The 15,893-nt window shown below is 44.4% G+C and overlaps 1 protein-coding gene and 1 long non-coding RNA gene across 10 annotated transcripts in view; one reads left to right on the forward strand and one right to left on the reverse strand.

The window, feature by feature from the left end:
* Positions 1 to 5,973: 5,973 nt before the first annotated feature.
* Positions 5,974 to 7,287, reverse strand: LOC147122777 (uncharacterized). The gene is made up of 2 exons (XR_015081641.1): positions 7,184 to 7,287; positions 5,974 to 6,336 (listed from the first exon to the last, which is right to left on the reverse strand). It is a non-coding gene; the product is annotated as an uncharacterized LOC147122777 (long non-coding RNA).
* rapgef2b (Rap guanine nucleotide exchange factor 2b) overlaps positions 6,307 to 15,893 on the forward strand; it is a 1,083,630-nt gene continuing 1,074,043 nt past the window's right edge. For all 9 annotated transcript variants that reach the window (XR_015081639.1, XM_086010726.1, XM_086010745.1 and 6 more), the window contains exon 1: positions 6,307 to 6,995. Coding sequence is in view for 8 of the 9 variants with exons in the window: in XM_086010726.1 (XP_085866852.1) it covers positions 6,927 to 6,995 (69 nt within the window). In the remaining variant the exon portion in view is untranslated. The remainder of the gene's footprint in view (positions 6,996 to 15,893) is intronic.

A 15,893-nucleotide genomic window follows, 5' to 3' on the forward strand; every position in this document is an offset into this window, starting at 1 on the left:
TGACCACACCTGTATATAGCACTGAGTAGTAATCTGTACAGACCAGTTGCAGTGTGAGCCACGTTGAGTAAACACCTGTTGTACCGTTCTCCGCAGTCTGTGTCTTATTATACACGGACGCAACATTGGCGACGAGGCAGGTTCGAACCTACCTGCAACTCTGCATCACCTCCCGGGGATTCGTTCCTGGAGATCAGTGGATTGGAGGTCAAGGCCAGAGACTCGGTCGTCGACCACGGGCAGCCGCCCAGAGACTCGAGAATTGCGGGGGAGGCTGTCGAGAGCCAGGCTTGGCTTTCCAGTCGAGGTGGTCCAACGAAACGGGTTGGCAACAGGTAGTGCGCAGACCCTTCCCGGACAGCGGCGGGCTAGAGCCCGACCGAGCGGCACAGCAAAGGGCCAAGCAGCGTCGACGGGGGAGAGGGCAGAGCGCACAGGGCGCAGCCGGTGTTCAGGGGCTGAGCAGCGTCGGAGAGAGGGAGAGAGAGACGCGTAGAAACCTGCGAGGCGCCGCCATTGCCACGAGGACCGCCCAGAGCGGCGTTAGCAGCAGCGCAGGAGAAGTGCGCGAAACCTACAGGGCGCCGCCATTGCCACGAGAACCGCCAGGAGCGGCGTTGGCAGCAGCGGGGGAGGAAGGAAAGCGCGGGAGACGCCATTTTAAGCCATTGGGAGACGCCATTTTAAACCACACCCAAAATGCCGAAGAGTGGCAGTATCACCGCATTTGTCAATGAAGTCGAAGATTGGACTACATATGTCGAACGAATAGAGGTGTACTGCAAGGCAAATGAGGTGTCAGATGACAAGAAAGCTTCGGTATTGTTAAATTTAATGGGTGCAAAGACGTATGGTTTATTACGAAATCTAGTAACCCCAACGAAGCCAATGGAAAAGAGTTTTGAAGACATAGTAACGATACTAAAGGAACATTTAAACCCCACACCGCTGCTGATAGCAGAAAGATTCAAGTTTCACAAACGGAACCAGCATAAGGATGAAAGCAATGCTGATTATTTAACAGAACTGCGCAAACTATCGAAACACTGCCAGTTTGGAGCGGGACTGGCAGATACCTTAAGGGACAAGTTTGTGTGTGGGCTTCAAAGTGAAGGAACCCAGAAACGGCTTTTATCTGAAAAGGACCTTACGCTGGAAAAGGCTTTCAGCATTGCGGTATCATATGAAGCAGCAGCACGGGGCGCTGCAGAGATACAACAGAGACCGCAAGAATATGGCACAAACAAAATGTCATATGGAACAGAGAAGTGCTATCGCTGCGGCAGAACAACACATGACCAGAATGATTGCTGGTTCAAAGACAAAGTGTGCAGACAGTGTGGAAAAGTAGGACACATAGCATGAGTCTGCAGGTCGGGAAAGAAAACCAGCAATAAGAAACCTACCAAAGGAAAGTACAAGAAGGTACATAAGATGACGGAGAATAGTTCAGACGAACAAAAGAGTGATAACGACTCCGAAAGCAGGGAACTGAGTTGTCTGAAACTACATAATGTGATCACAACGGAGGATCACCGAACCATTTGGGTCACTCTCAAGTTAGCAGGAGTCCAGGTAAAGATGGAATTGGACAGAGGATCAGCCCTAACAGTCATAAACCAACGGGGCTACGAGCGGCTATTCTCACACAAACCCTTGAGAGACTCAAAAATTATTTTGAAGACGTACACGGGGCAAAAAGTCTACCCCAAAGGAAAAATAAGGGTGACCGTTATATATAACGGTAAGGAAACACCAAAACTAGACCTGTATGTATTGCAAGATGGAGGACCACCATTACTGGGACGTGAATGGATCCGGAAAATACAACTGGATTGGCATTCCATACAGGCACTGACTGTGGCTGACAAAAAGGATGACGACGTCACACCTGGGCGACTGTCAAAGATCCTAACTGATGCGAAAGAAGTGTTCCAGCAAGGACTCGGAACACTAAAAGGCATGACAGCGATGATTAAAATTGAAGAAAACGCAAGCCCAAAATTTTTTAAGGCCAGACCGGTACCTTATGCGATCCACCCAGCCGTCGAAGCAGAGCTGGAGAGTCTGGAACGTTCAGGTGTACTGTCCAAGGTAGACTGGAGCGAGTGGGCTACACCCATCGTCCCTGTGATGAAAAAGTCGTTCAGCAGCACGCCTGGGGAACCAAGGGAGGTTCGCATCTGTGGGGACTTTAAGGTAACAGTGAACCCAGTCCTTCACACCGTAAAATATCCACTTCCGCGGACTGAAGATATTTTCGCCTCGCTATCTGGAGGGAAACGCTTCACTAAGATTGATCTGGCCCAGGCGTATCTGCAAATGGAGGTAGAAGAAGCATCAAAAAAATACCTCACAATCAACACCCATAAAGGTCTCTACCAATACAACCGGCTGGTATTTGGGGTTGCATCAGCTCCGGCTATTTGGCAGAGGGCAATGGAACAAGTCCTGCAAGGAATCCCAGGGACCCAGTGTTATTTGGACGACATCCTGGTCACGGGCGAAAATGACAGTGATCACCTTTCCAACCTGGAGCAGGTGCTCACTAGATTGCAGGAATATGGGCTCCGAGCTAACCGCCCCAAATGCGAGTTTTTTAGAAAACAGATCTCGTATTGTGGCCACGTTATCGATAAAGAGGGGTTACATAAGTCCCCAGAGAAGATTGAGGCAGTAGTCAAGGCTCCAGCACTGGAAAATGTGTCACAACTGAGGTCGTTCCTCGGGCTGGTAAACTACTACCATAAGTTCTTGCCAAATTTGTCTACAATACTACACCCACTGAACACGCTACTGCAAACTGGGGTGCCATGGAAGTGGAGTGACGAATGTAGACGAGCTTTCCAGAAGAGCAAAACACTAATCACATCGAAAGAGGTATTGGCCCATTACAACCCGGCATTACCAATTCGGTTGGCATGTGATGCGTCACCCTACGGCATTGGAGCGGTGCTGTCGCACAAATTCTCGGACGGCTCAGAGAGGCCAATAGCCTTTGCGTCACGATCACTAACCTCAGCCGAGCGTAACTACGCCCAGATTGACAGGGAGGCCCTCAGCCTAGTGTGGGGAGTGAAAAAGTTCAATCACTATCTGCACGGGCAGAAATTCACCTTGCTGACTGATCACCAGCCTCTTGTCTCCATTTTTAATCCGAAGAAGGGCGTTCCGGTGATGACTGCGCAGCGACTACAAAGATGGTCACTTTTTGTAGGAGCGCACCACTATGAGATTGAATATAAGGGCACGAAACAGCATGGAAATGCTGATGGGCTATCACGCCTGCCACTGCCTACTGCGGAGGAAGCACCAGCAGTGGATCCTGTCGAAATATTCCATTCGACTATAGTTGAATACCTACCGGTAACTAACGCTTGTATCGAAAAGGAAACCCGAAATGACCCGACACTGTCTCGGGTATATGATTTGACGGTGAAGGGATGGCCAGCACATGGCGACTCACTGTTACCAGCATTCTCGACAAGGAGAGAACAGCTGTCAGTGTGCCGGGGGACCTTGATGTGTGGATCCCGAGTGGTAATTCCACCCAAGTTAAGGGATAGAGTGCTCAATGAGCTTCATGAGGGTCATCTGGGAGGGGTAAAAATGAAAAGCCTAGCCAGGGCTTATGTGTGGTGGCCGGGAATCGATAAACAAATCGAGGACCTGACCAAGAGCTGCTCAGGATGCCAGAAAGTCCAAAATGCACCACCACAGGCCCCTCTTCACCCATGGGAGTGGCCCTCATCTCCATGGCAACGGGTGCATATTGATTTTGCTGGTCCATTCATGGACTCAATGTTTTTAATAGCTGTGGATGCGCACTCGAAATGGCCCGAGGTCATCAAAATGTCCTCCACCACCACGGAGAAAACTATTGCAGTCCTACGGACCATTTTTGCCAGGAATGGCTTGCCAGAACAGATTTGCTCCGACAACGGACCACAGTTTGTGTCCGAAGAGTTCCGGAGGCTCTTGAAAAAGAATGGGGTAAGGCATTACACATCCGCCCCGTATCATCCAGCCACAAATGGATTGGCTGAGAGGTTCGTATAAACCCTTAAGAAGGCAATGAAGGCTATGTACAATGACAACATTCCGCTGCAGCACAAGGTGGACAATTTCCTGTTCGCCTACCGGAATGCGACACATGCAGTCACCAACCAGGCCCCAGCCATGATGTTCTTTAACCGAAGGTTATGATCTCGCCTGGATTTGCTCAGACCAAACGTACGAATAGATGTTGAGATTAAGCAATTCCAGCACATCCATGAGAAGCCAACAAAGAGCTTCAATGTAGGGCAACCAGTCTTGGCCCGCGACTACCGAACAGAAAAATGGCAGCCAGGAACGATATGCACATGGCAGGGCCCCCTAATGTACACAGTGGACGTTGGGGAGAGCATCGTGAGACGCCATGCTGACCAGATCCTAGAGTCACAGGAACAAGTCAACCCCATGCCTCGCCCATACGTACCTGGTGATGAACCCGACGTACAGGTCGCCTCTACCCCAGAAACAGTAGCATCGGAAGCTGATGAACCAACCGACGACAGGGGGCCAGAATCGCCTCCACACCAAGAGCAAGACACTCGGGAAAGGCGCTATCCAGAAAGGATCAGGAAGCCTCCCCAAAGACTGAATATATAAATAGACTATTTTCAGCTAATGTTGCATGTTAAAAGTGTTAATTGTAATTAGTTTGATATTTAATTGTTAAATGAGTGTTATGGTACTGTTAATCTAAAAGGGGAGGAATTGTAATGTATATACCTTTAAGGGGGGGAACTATGTTTTACAGCTCATGTATACTGCAGTACCGGCAGTGACCACACCTGTATATCGCACTGAGTAGTAATCTGTACAGACCAGTTGCAGTGTGAGCCACGTTGAGTAAACACCTGTTGTACCGTTCTCCGCAGTCTGTGTCTTATTATACACGGACGCAACACCTACCTCTTTGACCAAGCTTTTGGCCATCTGCCCTAATTTCTTCTTCTGTGGCTTGGTGTCAAATTTTTGCCTTATAACACTCCTGTGTAGCACCTTGGGACATTTTACTACATTAAAGGCACTATATAAATACAAGTTGATGTTGTCATTCTACAAAAATACAAGCACTAAAACAAGCACAGGAATAAACAGCAATAAACTTAAATTAGGGATTATTAATCACTTTTTAAACATTAGTAATGAAGGCAAGGTTCCAAAATTTGTTCATGTACTGTAAAGATCAATTAAGTCTGACCTAATCCCTAATAGTTTTTCTAGTCTTAAATTAGCAGCTGCTTGTGCATCCCAGACTTCCTTTGCCCCTTTGGTGGTTGTACCTTCAGGAATAGGGCATAAGCTCTGGAATTCCCTTGTAAACCTATCCACCTCTCTATCTCTCCTCCTTTAAAACACTCATTAAAACCTACCTATGACCCAGCTTTTGATCACCTAGCCGAATGTCTCCCTATTTGGCTCATGTCAATTTTTTTGTCTTATTACATTCCTGTGAAGTGCCTTGGGATGTTTTACTACATTAAAGGCGCTATATAAATGCAAGTTGTTGTTTTTGATCAACGGTGGAGACAGTGGGGGAGTCAGAGGGATCATGATCCCCCCCCCACCCCCTCCAATCGCTTTGAGGTTGGCTAATTTTTTGTCAAGACTAGGCCAAAATTAATAGCAAATAATTTACTCAACTTAAAAATTCCTGATCGTGTGTTGTCGTTTTGAATCATTGTGGCTGTGCTGTGTCAGGTCACCCAAATCTGAACTTTGGTGCCCCCCCAACCCTTTAGCCTTAGTTCCCATTTATGATATTGAAGTAGTTCACTTATGATTTGGCTTAATACATTTTGAAAATAGACATTTTTAACAGTTTGTTAAAATATGTAAACCTCATTAACAAACAAAAATGCTGAAATGCACGGTAGGTCAGCTTCTATTATTATTATAATAAAGATAAAGGACAGGTTAACGTTTCAGATATAACCTTTGTTAGCCAGTCTTTTATTTTTCATATGTCCAGATTTTGTCCTTTTTTAATTTTAACATTTCTATGGATTGTTAAGTCACATCATAGCGCCCCGTGATGTATCCTCTCATCTCTATGGCATGTGTTGTATTTTTTTTCCTTTGCCCTCTGGCTGTTGTGGGAGGAGACAACAAGTTTTTTCTCTCTGGATGATCTGAATGAGGAGGCGGTAGAGAGTTTCTGGGTGAATTCTTCGCGAGTTTAGTTTTGTCGGGAGTTTTTATTTCCCCTCCTCCTCTGTCTCCTGGAGATTTTCAGCTTGTGATGAAACAAAGCGCCCAGTTCAGGTCCTTCGTATCCGATTGAAACTAAGCAAACAGCGAAAGAATTTGACACCACAATTAGACGGGTGCTTTGTTTGTACTATTTAAATATATATTTAAAAAGTATCGTTTTCTCGCTGTTGTTTCCCGGATTTATTTCAGAAACAGTTGAAGAAGACAAGACAGCGGAACGAAGTTATTTTCTTTTGTGTTACTTTAATTCAAAAAAAAATTCCGATGGATTATGAAGGATCCCAGGGAGCCGGAGCGGGCAGGTTGGTGGTGCGGAGTGCCGGTGCTTTGTGCTGAGGAGGAGCAGCAGCGCCGGGGTTCGCACTCGGGAATAGGAGCGAAGCTTCTGATTCCATTGATAGAACGAGTGACGTCGCTGTTTGCCGCTCGAGCTAGAACAACAGCATTAACCGGTTTGAGCCGGAGCCCCGGGCTCGGAGTCAGCAGCTCGGGCCGGGCCTGGGATTGGGACCGCCACCGCCTCAGCACAGAGTGGGCAACTGGAAGAAATCCCAAGCGCCTTCCCTCCGAGGATTGCCAAGGCAGCCCCGCCGCAGAGGGAGCGAGCGAGCGGAACGGGGAAAGTCGAGGCCCCAGATTTTACGGGCCCGAGAGTCGGGACCATGGCGTCTTATGTGGATAACAGCTTCAGGCAGGCGGTTATGAAGAACCCAGCCGAAAGGACGCAACAGGTAAGAGAGAGGTAGATAAATAAATGAAGTGTTGGTGCGTGAATAATGGGAATGCGGTTCACATCTGATGGGCGCCACCGGCTCTTCGCGTTCCCCTCTTTTTGTAGACAGGTGTGACCTTTTTTCTACTGGTTGTATATAAAAGCTCAGCCACTACCCAGAAATATAGTGAACATATTTTAAATTACTTTTCCATTTTTCCTTGCGTATCTCTTTGTGATCTGAGATTCTCAACAAGGAAAATAGTTCCCCAAGAATGCTTCCTTGCCCCATGTTGCTCTGTCTTTGTACGGTGTTGAGGCCAGGGAAGACTCAAGTGCTTTTCCACCTGTCGTAAAATGTGTGTGTATTTTTATATACATATCTATTTAATGTTTTCCTGACCTGTTCAATTTCTAGTGCCAGGAAATGCAGATTTATTTTATCATTATGATGATGTTGAATTTTTATCTTTGCCCCTAATTTCTAATGGAATTTGGGACTGGGGGTCAGCACCAGCATCACATTGGAAAAAGTGCAGCTGTGCTTCTTCATGTCTGTGATTTAAACTACTCTCACTAATAATGTGATTGTTATTTGTTTTAAACCGTGTCATTAGGTAACCCAAGTTTACCTTACCTAGAGTTTTGAAAAAAATTATGAACTGCAGCTTCATTGTTTTTTAAATATAATGTAGTACTGCTATTTATTGAAACCATGTGTATTTGGATTGAAAAGGATGACAGAATGCGGGGTGAAATTTTGCCCTGATTTGTCAGGCAGGTTCTTGTATGATAATGATTACTCATTTTTTATTAACACACTAATTTTTTTGGTGGCGGTTGGAAGAGGAGAGTACTGGCCAGATGTATTTTCCTTATTTGCAACTATGATTATTATTCAAGTTTAAAATTTAAAAAAAAAACTTTTTTGTGTTCCAATCACTAGTGAAAAGCATCATACTGTTCCAAAACTTGAGTTTGTCCACAAATCTCAACAAGATGATGTGTACAACCTTTTGCTTTATTTACTTTCTGGGGAATGTAAATAAATGACCCATGAGAATTTGGAAATGGAATAACTATGGCATGTCTAGTTACATATGGCCTTATAGAATGAAAGATTGGGTAACAGCGAAGTCTAATGAAATGAATTGTAATACCTTTTTATGAAAAAGACCCTGCAGATTATCTTTTTGTTGCAGTATTTTCTACCCTTGGATCTTTTACTGTGGGACTATTGCATCATTAGGTTGAAATGAATCAGACTTAAGGATGTAGGCATTTGTGGTCTGAGGTCTAGGCTCCTGCAGTAATTTGACAGGAACAATATTTACAATTCAGATTTTGTTAGCCTGACAGATCAATTACAAAATATATTGAAAGACTAAGTAAATTAGATTTGTGGTCATAAACTAGTGTCAGATATATTATGTATACATTGAAGCCTTTAATAATTTTATACACTTCTGTTGTATATTTAATGTACAATACTTGTATCTTTGCCTAGAGAAATGCCTTTTAATATTGTGGTCATATTTTAGAGGAACCAATTTTATAATGTCCTTGTGCTGCATTGGTGGTAAGCTTGACCAACTTGCATGCCATAGTTCAGCCATTTGTCAGTGACGCTTCGTTGATCAAGTATATCTATATGTATAAAAATAATGCACATTGTGAACATGGAAGGAGCATCTGCCAATAAATCACTTGTCCAGCAGTCTGGGAATATCTTAAAATCTCCTTTTCATGAATTATGCTTTGTTAAAGGTTATTAATCCTATGAAATGCTGTCACTGAATCTTTATAAGATGATCACCATTTGAACTAGTATTTTAGCAGAAATGTAGTGTGTCATTTGAAGAAGACATTCACTTGACTGCAGGTAGTGTTCAGGGTAAATGTGGTTTACAATAAGGCTTGAATGGTGGTAGGACAGCTGATGGACAGCATGCTCAGAAATATTTTTAATAGTTGGTGACCATATGTCATGCAACAAAGTGATTAAAGTTAGAAAAATATATACAGTAGCCTCAAAATCCTTAATTTTGTGTCTCGACTGCTAAATATTAAATGCCTGTGAATCATCATCTCAGATTAATTTATTATGATATCATCATAATAGTCTCACTGTCTGCAGTCGGTATATGTACCCGTACAGCATTAGAACTATATTAACTTAATTTTATAGAAATCAAGGACAACAACAACTTGTCGTGCCTTTAACGAAGTAAAACATCCCAAGGCGCTTCACAGGAGTATTACAAGACAAAAAAATTGATACCGAGCCGCATAAGGAAAATTAGGGCAGATGACCAAAAGCTTGGTCAAAGAGGTAGGTTTTAAGAAAGAAAGAAAGATTTGCATTTATATAGTGCCTTTCATGACCACCGGATATCTCAAAGCCCTTTACAGCCAATGAAGTACTTTTGAAGTGGAGTCACTGTTGTAATGTGGGAAAGTCTAAAGGAGGAAAGAGAGGTAGAGAGGCGGTGGGGTTTAGGGAGGGAATTCCAGAGCTTATAGAAGCATAGAAGATGAGATCATGGCTGATCATCCAAACTCAGTACCCTGTCGCTGCCTTCTCCCCATATCCCTTGATCCCTTTAGCCTTAAGAAATATATCTAACTCCTTGAATATATTTAACGAATTGGCCTCAACTGCCTTCTGTGGTAGAGAATTCCACAGGTTCACCACTCTCTGGGTGAAGAAATTCCTCCTCATCTCTGTCCTAAATGGCTTACCCTTTATCCTTAGACTGTGACCCCTGGTTCTGGACTCCCCGGCCATCGGGAACATCCTTCCTGCATCTAGTCTGTCTAGTCCTTTTAGAATTTTATAAGTTTCAATGAGATCCCCTCTCATTCTTCTAAACTCCAGCGAGTATAAGCCCAATCGACCCAATCTCTCCTCATACGTCATTCCTGCCATCCCAGGTATCAGTCTGGTGAATCTTCGCTGCACTCCCTCCATGGCAAGAACATCCTTCCTCAGATAAGGTGACCAAAACTGCACATACTACTCAAGGTGCGGTCTCACCAAGGCCCTGTACAACTGCAGCAAGACATCCTTGTTCCTGTACTCAAACCCTCTCGCTACGAAGGCCAACATACCATTTGCCTTCTTAACCGCCTGCTGCACCTGCATGCTTACCTTCAGCGACTGGTGCACAAGGACACCCAGGTCTCGTTGCACTTCCCCTTCTCCCAATCTGTTGCCATTCAGATAATAATCTGCCTTCCTGTTTTTGCCACCAAAGTGGATAACCTCGAATTTATCCACATTATACTGCATCAGCCATGCATCTGCCCAATCACCCAACCTGTCCAAATCATACTGGAGTTTCTCGACATCCTCCTCACAGCACACAGCTTTGTGTCGTCTGCAAACTTGGAGATATTACATCTAGTTCCCTCGTCTAGATCATTAATATATATTGTGAATAGCTGGGGTCCTAGGACCGATCCCTGCAGTACCCCACTAGTCACCGCCTGCCACTCGGGAAAAAAACCCGTTTATTCCAACTCTTTGCTTCCTGTCTGCCAACCAGTTCTCTATCCAAGTCAGTACCTTGCCCCCAATCTCATGTGCCTTAACTTTACACGCTAATCCCTTATGCGGGACCTTATCGAAAGCCTTCTGAAAGTCCAAATACACCACATCCACTGGTTCTCCCTTATCTATTCTACCAGTTACATCCTCAAAAAATTCCAGTAGATTAGTCAAGCACGATTTACCTTTTGTAAATCCATGTTGACTTTGTCCGATCCTGTCACTGTTTTCCAAGTGCTCTGCTGTTACATCTTTTATAATGGACTCTAGCATATTCCCCACTACCGATGTCCCCGTTTTCGCTCTACCACCTTTTTTGAATAGTGGGGTAACATTGGCTACCCTCCAATCCATGGGAACTGTTCCAGAGTCTATAGAATTTTGGAAGATGACCAGCAATGCATCTACTATTTCTAGGGCCACTTCCTTAAGTACCCTAGGATGTAGATTATCAGGCCCTGGGGATTTATCGGCCTTCAATCCCATCAATTTCCCTAACACCAATTCCCTACAAATACTGATTTCATTCAGTTCTTCCCTCTCATTAGACCCTATGTTCCCTGACATCTCTGGAGGTTATTTGTGTCCTCCTTTGTGAAGACAGAACCAAAGTATGTATTTAATTGGTCTGCCATTTCTTTGTTCCCCATTATAAATTCCCCTGATTCTGACTACGCTTGACTTCACCAATCTTTTTCTCTTCACATATCTATAGAAGTTTTTGCAGTCAGTTTTTATGTTCCCTGCAAGCTTACTCTCATACTCTATTTTCCCTCTCTTAATTAATCCCTTTGCCCTCCTTTGCTGAACCCTAAACTGCTCCCAATCCTCAGGTGTACTGCTTTTTCTGGCCAATTTATATGTCCTCTCCTTGGATCTTATGCTATCCCTAATTTCCCTTGTTAGCCACGGTTGAGTCACCTTTTTTGTTTTATTTTTATGTCGAGCAGGGATGAACAAATTCTGTAGTTCATCGATGCGATCTTTAAATGTTTGCCATTGCCTATCCACCGTCAACCCTTTGAGTAACATTCACCAATCAATCCTACCCAACTCACGCCTCATACCATCGTAGTTTCCTTTATTTAAATTCAGGACCCTGGTCTCTGAGTCAGCTACTTCACTCTCCATCTTAATGAAGAATTCGATCATGTTATGATCGCTCCGCCCCAAGGGGCCTCGCACAACAAGGTTACTAATTATTCCTTTCTCATTATATAATACCCAGTCTAAGATGGCCTGATCTCTGTGGTAAACCACTGTTTGTATTCCACTGTGTACATGCCTGGACATGCCTCGGCTGACTCCTCCCACAAGTCCTAGTATAAAGGTGACTGCTCCCCAGCCCTTTGTATTTCTGGACCGGTCGACCACTCGAGGCAGACCTTCATTCTTTTGTTAATAAAAGCCTTTAGTTACTCTCTTAACTCTCAGTCTTTTATGAGTAATTGATAGCGCATCAATCTCTAGTTGGTTCCTCGACATATTGGTCCAGGAAACCATCCCGTATACACTCCAGGAATTCTGCCTCCGCAGTATTGTTACTAATTTTGTTAGCCCAATCTATATGTAGATTAAAGTCACCCATGATAACTGCTGTGCCCTTATTGCACGTGTCTCTAATTTCCCGTTTAATGCCATCCCTAACCTCCGCATTACTGTTTGGGGGCCTATATGCAACTCCCACTAACTTTTTCTGCCCCTCGGTATTTCTCAGCTCTACCCATACAGATTCCACATCATCAGAGCTAATATCCTTGCTTACAATTGTGTTAATCTCTTTAACCAGCAATGCTACCCCACCTCCTTTTCCTTTTTGCCTATCTTTCCTGAATATTGAATACCCCTGGATGCTGAGTTCCCAGCCTTGGTCACCCTGGAGCCATGTTTCTGTAATCCCAATCATATCATATCTGTGATAGGGCCTAGGCAACAGAAGGCATGGCCACCAATGGTTGAGCGATTATAATCAAGTATGCTCAAGAAGGCAGAATTAGAGGAGCTCAGATATCTCGGCGGGGGGGAAGCGGTTGGGGTGTTGTGAGGCTGGAGGAGATTACAGAGATAGGGAGGGGTGAGGCCATGGAGGGATTTGAAATCAAGGATGAGAATTTTGAAATCGCGGTGTTGCTTAACTGGGAGCCAATGCAGGTCAGCGAGCACACGGGTGATGGGTGAACGGGACTTGGTACGAGTTAGGACATGGGCAGCCGAGTTTTGGATGACCCCAAGTTTACGTAGGGTAGAATGTGGGAGGCCATCCAGGAGTGCATTGGAATAGTCAAGGACATGTAACTTGTTCATATTTCTCTTAAAACTTTACATTTGCACACACTTCCTGGCAACTTTCCATTTTAAATTCCAATGTTTACATTTATAATGGAAACTGCCTATGTAAAGTTGTTATAGTGTAATTAGATCCTCCCACCAATGGTGGAGCTGTAGTGACTCAGTTTTACATTTCCCAGTTCCTCAAAAGAAATCAACTTTACTTCTCTGTTTCCCAAATTGTTGCATATTTTTCTTTTTAACTTTAAACCATATAATATCAAAGTTTTATATAAAAAGTAAGGCCAGAATGTATGACTTCATAGTGGCCACTGAATTATGTGTGCGCGCCCTGGTCCAATTATCTCCTATCCTCCAACCCCTCTTCATCTGGTCTACACATGATCATGACTCCCCAGTGCAATGCCACAGGAGGTTGACTAATATTTTAAAATTGATTGGATGTAATAGACTATGATACAGTATTGGGGTATTTTGATAATCCACCCTTTTTGCTCTCATGCTTTGATGCAGCCTGAATCTTCACAGATTTCACTCTGATCAGAAAACCATCAGCCTTCTGAAAAGTAGCATAGCTTATAAAAGCAAAATGCATTAGAGATTGTCTTTTTAAAAAAGTTGCTATTTCTAATTGAGTTGGCATTTGGATGCCAGCTATCTGTCTGACTGCACTAATGCATGATTATAGTCAAGAAATAAAATGTTAAAATTCATCTTGGCAAATCCATCATTTTGTTTATTTGAAGCTTGCAGAAATCATTTCAAATCAAATACAGAATATTCTGCACTTTGTACGGAATGATCTTTATACCCTTGCTGTGCAAACTGCAGAATAATACCCTCTTCAAGGTTGCTCATAATGTAGAACTGTAGTGATAATTTGCGAGGAATGCACTTTAGTCAGCTTTTTAGTGAGCTGCCAGGTTCATCACACTGAACAGATTGTTCAGATTATGTTCTATAGAAGATTGCTGACATCATTATGTTAATAAGTATTTTTAGTCTTGGCTTATTAGCTGGTGAAGTGTGACATGCATATGTTAGATACAAAATGTAATCTAATTGAGCTGAGACTAATTCAGTGTAGCAATATATTGATGTTCTGAACACACTTAAATCAGTGCCTTTTTATGATGCTGAATAATCAGCTATTATAATCCATTTCCTATTTTGATTAAAGTAGAATTTATGTAAATAGTATTGCCTTTTGACCTGTGATTTTTTTTTAAAAACACATGGCGCTTGCTCCTCCTACTTTCATTTTTTTCCCCTTGGGTATTTTTTTAGCCAATTTTGTCTGTTGACATCTGATGGACAAACGTTTGCTGAAGTCACATTCAAAACAGATAATATTGGTCATATTCCAAGAATGATACCTTTAAGTGGATTAGAATTTTGATGAAACAAATTGGATTGTTTTCTTAAATAACAACAGAAAATGCTGGAAACACTCAGCAGGTCAGGCAGCATCTGTGGAGAGAGAAACAAAGGCTGGAATTTTGCCGGCGCTCAGAGGGCAGGATTGGAGGCGGGTCCGAGGTTAAACTCGCAATGATTGACGGTGGGTTCCGCCGTGATCCAGTCTCCACACATCTTTCCTGAGTGTCGGGTCTCCGATTTGCAAACAGACCTGACACCAAGCGGCAGGAAAGGGATTAAAGCCAATTAACTGCCTATTAAGTGGTACTTTTAGAGCTGTTTTCACTGGGTTTTTAGATTTTCCAACTTCTATGTCGGGTTTCACGACGTTCCAACAACACGATAGGTATGTGTGGCGTGAACACCAGCGAGCTGGAGACCTCTCAGCTGCAACTGCAGTGTAAAAGCTGCACTCTCAAATCTTGTCATTTAGAAATCTGTGAGGTTGGTGATTGAATAATTTGGGGGGTATATTCTGCGTTTAGGCTGCAATTATGTGTTGTGTACTATAGATCCACTGTAACCTGCATTGCTGGATTTTAAAGGCACACTTACCCTAAACACTCAGCATACAGATTCTACATAAATTTATAACAATACTGGCAAAGAACAGAAACTTTAAAAATAAATCTATCATAACACCCAAGTGAGAACCATTGTGATTATTAACGTGACATCTTCCTCTTCTGTGTGCTTCTACGTTGTGAGACCCCTGTGGCTTCAGCATATTTGGAGGCAGCCTACTCACTTCCTTGCTGCTCCTGCTTAGATGCCTTTGGTGGCCGTCCTCTGGATTTACGAGCCTTGGAGGACCCCTCCAAAATCTGCTCCTTCTGCGGCTGTGCAGGGGTAGACTCGGCCATCTCTGTTAGCTCAGGCAGATGGGGCTCTGACCGAGGGGTCGGCAGTGGCAAGGGAGTGTGAGCGCTTGGAGAGGCGCCCCCACTTCTTGTGCTCGAACACCACCGTCCCTCTCTTGGGTCACCCGCACTTCACTGCTAGCAAGTTGCTGGAGAGCACCTTGCTGCACATCGGTGGGGCCATGTGGACCCGTCTCTCTACTGACAGCCCTCATAATCGGGACGTCCATGTACCTCTGGTTCCTCTCCACGATAGATGGCCTTCTATACTCCATAGCTGGCCATCTATCTCGAAGAGCATCATGTTGGCTTGTGTCTGGCGAGTTAGGTCCTCCACGGAGGTTGCCATCCTTTCCATGGCGGCACCTAGATTGCCCATGGCGTTCACCACGGCATTGCTACTGTTTAAGATGGACTCCTCCATTCTCTGCACACTTGCAGTTACCGTGGAAGCAAACCCACTCAGAGCCTCCTGCACTTGTTCCTGAAGCTCCAGTGCCGCTCTCCTTCTGGATGGCCCCAGAGGGTCAGCGTTTACATGCAGCTGAGCAGAGCTAGGCGCGTCCTGCGACCTCCGACGAGGACTCTCCACTGCTGTCCTTGTCTCCAACATCTGCTCCTGCTCACTTGTGAGCTGTGATACACCAGGTGACGATACTACTCTATCTTGCAAAAAACCCACCGAGTTGTGTGTCTCTACGCTGGTGCTGGATGCGCTGAATGCTGGTGACACTGCTCGCTCAGAGGCGGGTGGTTCCTCTGAGGAGTGTTCCTGCTCTTCCTCCTGGACAGTGGGGAG

Source organism: Somniosus microcephalus, chromosome 2 (assembly GCF_052327205.1).
Source record: "Somniosus microcephalus isolate GS21.2 chromosome 2, FLI_Smic_1.0, whole genome shotgun sequence".
Taxonomy (NCBI): Eukaryota; Metazoa; Chordata; class Chondrichthyes; order Squaliformes; family Somniosidae; genus Somniosus; species Somniosus microcephalus.